Source organism: Trachinotus anak, unplaced genomic scaffold (genome assembly GCF_046630095.1).
Source record: "Trachinotus anak isolate AG129_WGS33_773 ecotype Australia unplaced genomic scaffold, CSIRO_AGI_Tana_v1 ptg000016l, whole genome shotgun sequence".
In the NCBI taxonomy this organism is placed as follows: Eukaryota; Metazoa; Chordata; class Actinopteri; order Carangiformes; family Carangidae; genus Trachinotus; species Trachinotus anak.
Genome location: NW_027273867.1, coordinates 26,424,066 through 26,437,164, shown reverse-complemented (window position 1 = coordinate 26,437,164; position 13,099 = coordinate 26,424,066). Strand labels below are relative to the sequence as shown.

The 13,099-nt window shown below is 36.6% G+C and overlaps 1 protein-coding gene across 3 annotated transcripts; it reads left to right on the top strand.

The window, feature by feature from the left end:
- Positions 1 to 555: 555 nt before the first annotated feature.
- Positions 556 to 12,852, top strand: stm (starmaker). 3 transcript variants are annotated; one of them, XM_071500264.1, is made up of 14 exons: positions 566 to 675; positions 1,851 to 1,909; positions 4,769 to 4,786; positions 5,017 to 5,049; positions 5,583 to 5,618; positions 6,005 to 6,031; positions 6,186 to 6,242; positions 7,883 to 7,924; positions 8,864 to 8,899; positions 9,169 to 9,204; positions 10,097 to 10,654; positions 11,393 to 11,449; positions 11,739 to 11,774; positions 12,456 to 12,852. In XM_071500264.1, exons 1-13 carry the CDS (start codon positions 665 to 667, stop codon positions 11,747 to 11,749), a joined length of 981 nt encoding a protein of 326 aa, XP_071356365.1. In that variant the 5' UTR covers positions 566 to 664; the 3' UTR covers positions 11,750 to 11,774; positions 12,456 to 12,852. The 3 variants fall into 3 exon arrangements, with proteins under 3 accessions (XP_071356368.1, XP_071356365.1, XP_071356366.1); XM_071500267.1 differs by lacking the exon at positions 11,393 to 11,449 and having other exon boundaries at positions 556 to 675; positions 12,456 to 12,625; XM_071500265.1 differs by lacking the exon at positions 5,017 to 5,049 and having other exon boundaries at positions 569 to 675.
- Positions 12,853 to 13,099: the final 247 nt, after the last annotated feature.

Sequence of the window (13,099 nt, the reverse complement as noted above, 5' to 3'; positions counted from 1 at the left end):
ACATGTGACATATGTTAACTTCATGTTCAGCTCCTCTTCAGTTGAGTGACAAGAATAAATAAAATGCTCCGTACATGTTAAAGAATCATTAATAATAATGTAACACTGACAGATTTAGGACATCATGCTGACAAGAGTTTTTATTTGAATTCGTTTGAACACAGAACTTTACCTGCTGAAGGTAAATGAAACTCTCAGTCAATGTCTTTGAATTTATTTCTTCTACCTTTCGTGTTTTTTCATCTTTGCTTGATTTTGTATCTTTAATCTCATTTAACTGGATATTGTGTTTGCTCTATTGCAGTGTGTGACTCTTGTCAGTTACCAGCCTCATCAAGATCCAACTTTAGTCTAAACTCAGATTCAATCTGATTTAAATCTGGTTCCTGATCTGGATTGAATTCAGTGTAAATCTGGTCTAAACTCTGAGTGAATAATGTGATGTAAGCAGACAGGAATTGATTGGATCAGTTAAAGTGATCAAACAGTGTTAAACTGAGGGTAGACAGATGGGTGATTGGGGGAGGGGGAGGAGGAGGAGGAGGAAAAGGAGGAGGAAGAGGAGAGACTATAAAAGCTGCTGTTCCCTTTGGTCGATTACAGAAACTCAACAAGCTGAAGTTTCATTGCTTTAATATTTGTTTTCTTGAACCTGCTGAACAACATGCTCCGACGGTGAGTCACTGATTCACTTTGTTAAACTATCTTTGTCTATCTCTAATAACTGTAATCAGGTAATTATTTAATATCTGTTTCAACATTTTGTACAGTGACAACCTGAAGTTTTTATGTTTCTCGAACTTGAATGTTGGACTTTTGACGTTTCCGTAGAAAAGATTTAATTTTATTTTCTCTGTTATTCAGAATCAGACTTTATGTTCAATACATGATGAACTGACTCATCATAATTTAAACAACATAAACACATCTTTTTAATGACTGAAGTGAAAATCCTGCTGATGTTTGTGCTGCTGACATCAGTATTCAGGTTCATTTGTTGGCCGCTCTGAATAAATCTCCAGTGTTGGAGGATAAAGCCACAGTCTTCTCTGGTTTTTCACCCGACACGCAACTCTCATTATGAACCTTAAAGCTTTTCTGTCTCTGTGAAGATCTGAGCCTCTTTTTTCTCACAGCTCATTTCTCTCTATACATTGGAAAAGAAGAGACGCTTTGTTTTTTTTCTGTGGAGAAAACACAAAGAAACAGTCATTTAACCTTCAGGCTGAAGACTGGTTTCACCTGCCACTCAACACACCTGACATTCATCACTTCACCTTTGTTCTTTCACTCAGGTTCTTCACATGCTTGTCTTCATCTGGTATATTTGATATTCTTTATCTTATATTCTTTAATCTGTTATATACTTTATGTTATATTCTATACCTATATTCTTTACTTTGTGTTTTCTTTTACTTTCTTTAGTTTACATTCTTCACTATTGTTAAGTTTATCTTGTTTGTGTTTTTCTTTATGTTAAACTCTTTTTATTGTCTTAAGTTCTGCTGTTGAAGACAGAGAAAACTTTCAATCACTGTCTGATGTGAACTTTCATTAGTTTGATGACACTTTATATTTCTGATTATTTATTGTAATATTGTTGATTTATTTTGTTATGTTAATATTTTGTTGTTTGAGTTCACACTGAGGATTTTTTCAGGTGTAAAATGTTATTTTAGACTGAAAGGAGTAGTTTTGTTCTTTTCTCTTCCTGTACAACATCATGCAAAACACCATGCAAACAAGCTGCAGTCAAATCAACCCATTCACTGTGAATTTGTGTGTGTGTTTATGTGTGTGTGTGCGTGTGTGTGTGCGTGTGTGTGTGTGCGTGTGTGTGTGTTTTACAGGTGTGCTGTGTTCTTGCTTGTTGCACTTGTTGCTGTTTCTCTGGCAGCTCCAGTTCCAGGTAAGCAGTGACATCAGATCAATGATGATCAATAATGTTATCATCAATGTTGAGGACAGAAGAACTTCACACATTTATTTATTGAGGCAGGTGCGTAGGAGCACACTGTCTGTGGGATGAGGCGATTGGTTGCTGACTCACAGCCCCTCCCACTTCAGACTTTTTCTTTGTCCTTTCTTTGTCCTTTTTCCTGATGTTTTAATTACTATTGATTACAACTGATTACCATTGAACTATTAAAATCAGTCATAGATTATTTTGATATCTTTATTATGTATTGGCAAAGATTCAAAAGCAATCACCAGTCTGTGATTATTGATTTATTCATTGAGTTTTATCTGTGCAGGTTTGTGCAGGTTCAAACCAAATAATGAGAATAATATGCAGAGAGTTTTATGGATCAGTGTTAAACAAATGTTTATGATAAGAGAAAATAAATTTAAAATTATCAAATAGTTTGATGGGTGAGGACTCTGTAAAATGTTTGCTAAGATAAAGTGTATTTTATGAATTTATTACCACTGATTATTTTTATCAATCACATCATATATATAATTAGAAATTATTACTGCTAATCACCTAAAGAATAATCAGTAATTGCCAGGTTTATGATACATTTGGAATAAATAAAAATATAATGAGGAGGCTTCTTGTTATAATTTATACTGAAAATCATATATATATATATATATATATATATATATATTATAATATCAGATTATTATGAATCATCACTTTGGGATTTATTGAAGTTTAATGACGCTTTTAAATTAATAGAAAATTGTATTAATTGCTGTATCAATACTTCAATGAACCACTATGTATAACACTGTATAACTATGGAGAAGCTTTTAAGGCTCATGTTATAATTGTATTATATAATATAATTTTCTTTTTTTTCATTGAGAATATTGGACAAAATGTCAATAATTAGATATTGAAACATATTTCTAATCTTCTCATAATGAAACATACAAAAACACAGTACGTATGACACCACACACACACACACACACACACACACACACACACACTCAGTTAATGATTGTTCATTAGGCTGATGTCCTCATGTATAAATCATTCACACAGTCTTCCTCTGGGTCTCTGGAGGTGCAGGATGTGGAGCCAATCTTACCCTCTAAATGAACAATATTTTATTAGTTTTACATCATGCTCCAGGGGTAATAACTCAAGTCATATCCAGTCAAGATGACCACTTCATCTCTCACTTCTCTTTGTACATTTCCAGAATATGTTTACATAACGACCTGTCTCTGGGGTTAAATCCAACCTGCCTCCAGTAGTGCTGTATAATGCAGTTTTGTCATTGTCATCTATACTTTGTGTTATCTTAGCCTGCCCATGTCTGATATAATCTGTAGAATAATAAAACTGCATTGATGCTCCTTCATAGAATTTAGTAAACTGGTCTAAACACAACATCCTGACACAAGTTCAGTTAATTTGAAACAATGAGACAATTTCAGTAATTGCTGATAACAAATAGAGGGTCATTTAACGTCAGGAAGCCACTGGAGTTCACCCAATCATATATATACCACAGTTGTACTGCCCAGTTGTATGGCCTTATGTTTGGGACTCCCACATCATCTTCCTCCTTATGTTGCTGCAGTTCATCTATTTTCACTCAAACTCAACAGATATATTTTGTAAAGGTTTTATCAAAATTCAGAAACAGGTTTTGGCAGAGGGTACAATAGCCTAGGTAGCATGTAGCAAACCCCATTTAATGCCTCTTATAATGAGTGAGAGGGAAGTCCTCGTGGAGGACTGGAGCTTCTGTAGGCGTCTGTTGTTCATCAGGTCAGCCTGAGGCCTGAGAAATGTCCAAACTGCTGTAAACATTCAAGGAAACACACAGTGGTTATGTATAACTTAGCTAGGAACAGCAGCCTGTCGTCTGCAAAAAGGGAGACTTTGTGTTCCAACCTAATTATTGTGAGCACTTGAGAACTATTAACAATTAAATATTATTTCCTTTTAAGACATTGTAAGTTGTTTCAGATATGAATACATGTTTAGATATGAATCACTTTATCATTATTTATTTACAGTAAGAAATAATAAAGGCCACATGCTGGATCCGGTTTTATCTACTGGTTGTTCTCTGTATAATGTCTTATGTAGAGAAACTGAGTTTTGACTCCCATTTGTATTTCATCCTCAGCAAGTGTATTTAGCCTCACTGACAGTTATTCTCAATTCATTTAATTCCACTTGTGTAAATATTCAAGAGGATTTTCTCAGACCTTGTATAAATGATGAATTCTATTTAAGAAAGAAAATCTGTCATAACGCAAAATGCAGATTGAGACCTTTAAGGTTCAGGGATTTCATGAAAATGTTTAATTTGGAAGTTAAAAATGCTAAGTGTTCTAAGTTGCCAAGTGCTAAGTTTTTCTCAGATCCTGTAACTGAACACATGATTTCAAACGCCTCTTCAATAACCATCACAAATAACTTCTGCCCAAACTTCCTTCTCAGCCAAGGTGTTGGAAAAAATAGCTGCTGAGCAGCTCATTCATTTTATGAATCATTATCTTCAGTCAGATTGTACTGACACAGCTTTGGTTGATAACCTCTGATGGCATCTGACCTTTCTCTGACTTACACAGAGGAAAGAGAAAAAACAAACTACACTTTAATGAGCTGGTTGTTCTACACTCATCAGAGTTGTCTGTCACTGTGTCTGTCTGTCTGTCTGTCTGTCTGTCTGCCTCTCTCTCTGTTTCTCCAACTGCCTGTCTCTTTATCTGTCTCTCTGTCTGTCTGCCTGTCTCTCTGTCTGTCTTGCTCTGTCTGACTGTCTGTCTAATCTTGTGTTTTCTTGTGTTACAGAGGGAACAACAGATGAAGGTGAATATCAACTTTTCATTTTTAGTAAATGAATCATTAAATTGTTTTAAAACAGCTGGATACACAGCAGCAGCCAATCAGAGTGAAGCAGACTCATGACATCAGACAGTGTACAGTGCTGATAGCATCCTCTAGAGGTTGTGCTGGTCATTACACCCACAGTTTACTGTTGATTTGATTTCTGGAAATGATCAGTTAGAGAAACATGTGTGTTTACTGTTCTGATCCAGATAGAAGTGCACCACTGCTGGCTCACCTGAATGGTAACACACACACACACACACACACACACACACACACACACACACACACACAGAGCAACATTTACAAACACATATAATAATACAGAAACACACACAAAGACTCACCAACATTAATACACACAAATGCTCAAACTTAAACAATCACACACATACTGATAACTCAGATGTCTCTTGTTAGGGTTTAAGCATCTTTTTTTGTTGCTTTATTATTATTATTATTATTATTATTATTATTATTATTATTATTATTATTATTATTATTATTATTACTGTCTTCTGCCACAGCTCAAACTCCTCTCCTGAACATACAGATTTGTTCAAACTGGGGACAAATGGCAGTGAAATACACGGTTATTGAAATGCTGCGTACATTGTGATGATGAAACAGGTGTGTCAGTCCTTAGACAGACTGACTCCTGACAGACCACCTGATAGAGCCTGAAACCTGCTGCTCGCTGCTTTAATCTGAGCTGCTTTGTTCTGTTTGAACCAGAGTTGCTGCCAGTTACATTTATTTCTTATTGTTGTTGTAGGAGGAGCCACAGATGAACCTGTGACTGCACAGCCAGGTAACAACAAACACTGTTATACACTGTAACACATTATACACACAGTAACACATTATACACCCTGTAACACACTGTAACACATTATACACACAGTAACATATTATACTCACAGTAACACATTATACACACAGTAACATATTATACTCACAGTAACACATTATACACACTGTAACATATTATACACACTGTAACACATTATACACACAGTAACACATTATACACACTGTAACACATTATACACACAGTAACACATTATACACACTGTAACACATTATACACACAGTAACATATTATACTCACAGTAACACATTATACACACTGTAACACATTATACACACTATAACATATTATACTCACTGTTGATCTTTCTGTTTCACCTTCCTTAGAATCAGATGAGATCACTGAATCACCAGGTCAGTGTTTGATGTGGTGTGTTCAGTTAACATGTGAATTCAGTTATAATCCAGTTTAAACTTAACAAATAAAAAATCTAATTCTTGTTTCCATCTTTTCATGTATGTTTTATACTTGAAGTTTCATATAGTTGTAAATATTTTTGTTTGTCAGCCTCTGATGACAGTGACGGAGAAGACTCCACCATTGATGAGACCGACAACGCTGATGGTGAGAATAACATTTCAGTCTTTAGTATCCAGACCCCGATTACTTACCTTGCTGATTAATGAAAGGCTCAGGGCCTGACAGATCAGGGGCCCTCTGGGCTCTAAGATAAAAAACTACCATAGAGAGATTATTCCAGCCACTGAACTGTTATTCTTATTACTGCTACACATCTGGCATGATGTGTGTGAACCATCATTGTTATTGCATCACTATACATTTATTTATCTCTTCAAGTGATGCTGACAGCATCGACTCTGTTGAACAAACTCAAGGTGAACTGTCTGTCTGTGTGTTTGTCTGTCTGTTGGTCATTCTGTTGTCCAGGTTTCCTTCTTCCTTCTTTTTCTACTTGTCTTTAGTTTAACATTGATGATGTCACAGCTTCTTTCTTGTGAAACTCTAAAACAAAGAGTAATGTGAGACTAAGAGGAAACAAACTCAGACCAAACCCCAGAAAGAATGAGGAAGTTAAATTCCTTACAAATGTATAAGGAAACATGTCTCTGATTCCTGCTGGACTGAAGGTGTTTGATATGTAAGATATTTGAGTGTCACAGATTCATAGCCAGATACATTTGAGTCTTTTACTTCCTTTGACTCTGCATACTGTTGCTCCATTTTCTGCAAAATAACTACAGTAAAACTAATAATTATACAGTAATAATATTCACCTGTACTACATTTACAAAGTGATTAACAGAGAGGAGGCAGAGGAGAACATGATTGTTTCAGTCATGTAAGACAGAAAGAAAACCTATAGCCTGATCTGTTGTGGTGATATGAACAGTATGTAATAGGCCATGATCATTCTATGTCAGGGTCATGTGACTGTTTGTTAGGGTAAGGTGTATGCTGAGATTTCATGTTGTGAAACCTCTTTTTCTGGCTTTAATTTAAAGTCCGGCTTTCTATTACTTCTATTACTTATACCCCATGACTTACCACATCACCATTACTTATACCGCATGACTTACCACATCACCATTACTTATACCGCATGAGCTACTGCATCATTATTACCTCTACTGCATGAGTTACTGCATCACTATTACTTATACCGCATGAGCTACTGCTTCACTATTACTTATACCATGAGTTACTGCATCATTATTACTCATACTGCATGAGATACCACTCTACTATTACTTATACCATGAGTTACTGCATCACTATTACTTACACCACATGAGTGGCTGCGTCCCTATTACCTCTACTGCATGAGTTACTGTATCACTATTACTTATACTGCATGAGCTACTACTTCATACCATACTTTATACCATGAGTGACTGCATCACTATTACCTCTACTGCGTGAGTTCCTGCATCACCATTACTTAAACTGCATGAGTTACTGCATCACTATTATACTGCATGAGTTCCTGCATCACCATTACTTAAACTGCATGAGTTACTGCATCACTATTATACTGCATGAGTTACTGTATCGCTATTACTGATGCCACATGAGTTACTGTATCAGTATTACCTCTACTGCATGAGTTACTGCATCACTATTACTTATACCGCATGACGTACTGCCTCACTATTACTTACACTGCAGGAATTACTGCATCACTATTACTTAAATTGCATGAACTACTGATTCACTCTCATTAAACTGCTGTTATATCTCTGCAGATGTGAACACAGAGGAGTCTGACGCTGAACTCAGTGAAACTGGTAAACACACAAACTATTTATCCAAACAGAACTCTGTTCTCTTTAGTACACAGTGACATCACAAGTTCAACAGTCAGAGAAATACATTTATTTTCCTGAAAAGCTGAATCATGAAATACTGATCTGAAACTGAGCCAAGGGTTAGGGTTAGGGTTAACAGATGGCACATACTCATTACTACCTATACTACAACTACTAGTTGTAGTATATTACTATACTACCACTAATAGTACAACTACTACTGCTACTATACTGCAACTACCTCTACTACTACTGATACTACAATTACCATTACTACTACTACTATACTACAACTACCACAACTACAACTATACTACAACTACTACAACTACACATATTACAACTACCACTACTATTACTATAATACAACTACTACAACTAGTGATACTACAACTACTACAATAATTACTGATACTATGTTACTACTACTGATACTGCTGATGCGACTTGTACTGTTGCTGGCACTGCAACGCTACTATTGAAACAATTGTTAATATTGCTACTGCTAATAATATTACAGCTAATACATCTGCTGCTACAGATACTGCTGTTACTGTTACCCCTACTATTACTGCTTTAACTACCAATAATATTGCTTATACTGCTACAACTACTATTACCACTGCTGCTGTAAATATGATGACAAGAACTACTAGTACAGCTACTATTACTCCTACTACTGTGATTTCCGTTGCTACTCCTAATAATACTACTGTTACTGCCATGGCTCATGCTAGTACACAGTACAACACTAATACTTCAAGTATATGATGCTGAATCATTGCTTCATGTGTTAACAGACATAATGTATGTGACATTATGATGTAATACATCATGACATTAAAGTACATCCGACATGTGGCATGTGACATATGACATCATCACATTGTTAAACATCAGGTTGATTTGTCTCCACAGCTGCTGATGGTGCAGACTCTGTTGAACCATCAGAAGGTAATCTGTCTGTCCACCTGTCTGCCTACCTGTCTGCCCACTTGTCTGTCAGCCCACCTGTCTGTCCATCTTTATGTCTGTCTGTTGTTCTGCCTGTTGTTTGTCTGCTGTTCAGGTTTCCTTCTTCCTTCTTCATATACGTGTCTTTGTCTTAAGGTTGATGATGTCACAGTTTCTCCTCTCATTGAGAGAAAACAAACTCAGACCGAACTCTAGGAAAACAAGGAAATTAAATTCAAACATAAAGGAAACATGTTTCTGTGTTTCAGCTCCTTCGGATTCAGCTGAGGAAACTGATGAAGAAGGTCAGTTTTAATCTAATGTGTTTGAAATGCAGCACAGACATATGAGGAACAGTCAGAAAACCTGATGACAGTCCCTCCTCTATTTTAGGATCATTTCACACTTGGTTCCTCAAAACAAACTCAACACGATTAGTCAGCATTTTTTGTGCCTATGTGAACACTCCACATGCATTCAGTCCCTCTGAAGACCAGGTGGTCTCTGTTCAGTCAAAACCTGTATAAATCCTTTTAATAAGTAAAATGTCCTTCCAGACCCAATTTCCGTCTTTAAGAGACTGATCAGATCAGGTTTTCAGACCTGATCTGATGGTTTGATCAAACACACGTTTCTCTTTGGTACAGTGTGTTTGAAAGTTACATTATCTTACAACCGGGTATCCACAAAATATTTCAGTCATATCAGCATCATTCATCATGTGATACTGTAGCCCAACAGCCAAAGGAGTAGTTTAGTGATCGGCTTGTTGACTTAAGTCAAGTCAGCTTCACTGTGATAATAGATAATAACAGGTAATAACAGATTTTTACAGGTAATAACACATTATAACAGATGATAACAGATTATAACCGGTAATAACATATTTTAACAGGTAATAACAAATGATAAAAGGTGATAATATGTGATAACAGGTAATAACAGATGATAACAGGTAATAACAGTTGATAACAGATTATGATGATAATAGGTAATAACAGATGATAACAAGTAATAACATGATAAAAGGTAATAACAGATGGTAACAAATAATAGCAGAAGATAACATGTGATAATAGGTAACAACAGATTATAATAGGTAATAACAGATGATGACAGGTAATAACAGATGGTAACAGATAATAACAGATGGTAACAGGTAATAACAAATACCTGTGCAATGTCTTTAATTCTCAGATACTGAGGACAGTGCAGCTGAAGTAGAGACTGACAACAACGCTGCCACTGGAGACGACAGTGATGTTGACTCAACTGAAAACACTGACACTGATGCTGAGGCGACCACAGCAGAGGAGGAAGACAGCGAGACCCATGACCGTATGACTATGGAGGACTCAGAGGAGGGGGAGGAGGCAGGGAGTAAGAAGCTAGCAGAGGAGGTGCTTGGGGAGGAGGGAGATGAAACAGGAGACGCTGATATGTCAGAGGAGGAAGAACCAGCAGAGGGAGAGCAGGAGGTGGATGACAGTGAAGTGACTGATGACATTGCATCCGAGAATGATGAGGACAGCAAAACTGCTGACAGTGACGGTGACGGTAGTGACGTAGACAGCAACAATGACAGTGAAGTTGAGCCTGACAGTGAGGAACACAGTGACATGCTGGACTCTGAGGTCACTGAGGAGCAGGAGGAGGAGGAGGAGGAGGAGGAGGAGGTGACTCAAGACAGTCCTGCAAGGTCAGATACTGAGGATCCTGAAGAGCAGAGTCCAGAGACTGTGGACTCCACTGAAGGTAAACTGTGACTGATGACAAACAAATTCTTTGTTTTTATAAAGTATTCAAGAATACATCTGAATTCAGATGTCAGATGAGTTTGTGGATGAGTTCATGTGAATTCAGATGCCAAAATGTCGAGATGAAGCTCAGGTAAATAATGTAGAGACCAAGGTGGAGAAAAATGGCAACAAACAAAGTCTGGTGCAAGAATTTTAGGATCCAGACTTAAGGTATAAGAATTCAGTGAAATCTAGCTGAAGAACTCCAATGACAAGCAAAATAATTCAAAGGATAGAACAATGGATCAAGGAATCAAGATAAAGACACTAGAGGTAAAGTAATTTAGAGGTTGACATCATGAATTCACAAGTGTCATGAGAAAGATTTCACAGGAGTTTATAAAAATAAAAAGTTAAACAAATCATTTGGTGACCAACAAATAATTCAGAGTTCAAGATAAAGAAGTCAAGGCCAAAATTAAAAATTTTAAAGCCAAGATGAAGAGTTCAGAAGTGAAGAGGAAGACTTCTGAGATTATTAAGGCATCAAGATAAAGAGCTAATATAAATAAAGATTCTGATTCAAGGTCGAGAATTTTAAGTCAAGTCAAGATACAAAAATAAAAGAATTCAGATGTCAAAATGTAAAATTTGAACATCAACACAATTCAAAGGTCAAAGCTTCATCTAAACGACATCAGAATATCAGTGAACAGTTTCCAGAGAGTAAAGTTCATGTTGTGTCTTGTTGCAGCAACACCTGCTGACCAACCAGAACAACCTGATGACTCTACCCCCGCCCAACCAGAGGGTAAAGGTCCCACCCTACTGTGACATCACACTGCCTTACAGCCAGAAACTGTTCAGTTTAGTTGTAGCTTTTAGAAACACATTCAGCTTCACAGTGTTTCAGTTTAGTTCTGTGTCAATAGGTGGTCAATGTTTTAACAACTGGATTCAGTTAAATCCACCAAACCTCAGCAGTTGAAGACCTGGTTTAGTGGACTCAGGGATGACATTGTAGAGAAGCAACCATTCTGCACTTTACTTATCTTTAATGAACCATACTAACTTTTTAAATCTCTGTTTTCTCCTTTTAGCTTCGGTTTAGACGCTCAGTTTCTGCATGACTCCAGGTATCATTACACATTGTGATTACTGATGGAAACACACATGTCTATTTCTATGTAGATGATACCGTTATATATGTCCTAGGCTCTGATCTTCAGTCTGCCTGTGATATTTTCAAATGATCACTTCTTCATCATAGACAGAGTTCATCCATCATTGTCTCTTACTGTCCTGCCGTTAAACCCTTAACTGGGATCCAGCTCAACCATATATCTGTAAAACTCTCTTGTTTAAATGTTGTAACGAAATGATTCAGTAACTACAGAGTCTACAATATTTCACATATACTCATCAATCTAAGTGGAACTAGTTTCAGGTCCTCTGCTTGTTTTTAAATGAGATGTAAACTGTCCTCAGGCTCAGTTTAGAAATGTTAAAACTTTGATTATCTGATGTTTTTATGACTCTTGTTTTTACTAGTTCTTTGTTGATTGTGGTTGTCTTTCCTTACATGTTGGCTTGTTTGCTGCTTGTCTGATTGTCTCAGAGATGATATGATCAAGTCTGACTGTAGCTTTTAAACATTTCATCCTGTGCTGTATTCAGGTGAAATAGGAAAGAACAGTACTGTGAACAAGCTGACATCGAGTCATTGTTCAGTGGTTCTGTGGTTGGGGACACACGTGATCATCACAGATACTGAGCTCAGTTTTCAAGTCATGTGTGTCTTTGTTTTCTCCCATCAGACCATCCACCGCACAGTGGAAGACAGTTGCCATGACAACAACAGAAACAATAACAACCAGCTAAACTGCAACTAAACTTCAACTATCAACCTCCTGTTATCTTCGTTCCTCAGCTCCTTCCTGATTGGTTGTCTATGTTTTTCAGAGTAAAGAAATCTGTCTTCCACCAATCAACTGTCTGCTGTCCTTTAACTTGTCTCACTTTCTCTCTGTCTGTCTGACTTCATTCTAATGCAGAAACATTAAAAAAGCTGCTGATCTCAGATCTGCTCTGTGTGCACATACAGTCCATCGTTTACTTCACAAACATTAATTACTGTTTTCAAAACAGAGGTGTCAGAGCCAAACACTCGTCTGTACACAGAGGAACTGCAAATAAAGTTTGAACTTTCAGAAACTCAAGAGTCTTTATTTTAAAGTTGAACATATTCCTGTGTCCAGTCACGTTTTAGATATTGATCTGTAATTATAAACCTATAAACATTAATCTGCAGTGCAGAAAAATATATTTAATCTTTAAGAGTAGAAGATGCTAAAACTTAGCTTAAAGGTAAATCATAATAAACTGATGCTTTATGTAAAACTATAGAGAGGGAAACATGTCTGGTTCTTCTAGAGAACACTGGAGAACATTTAAACCAAGA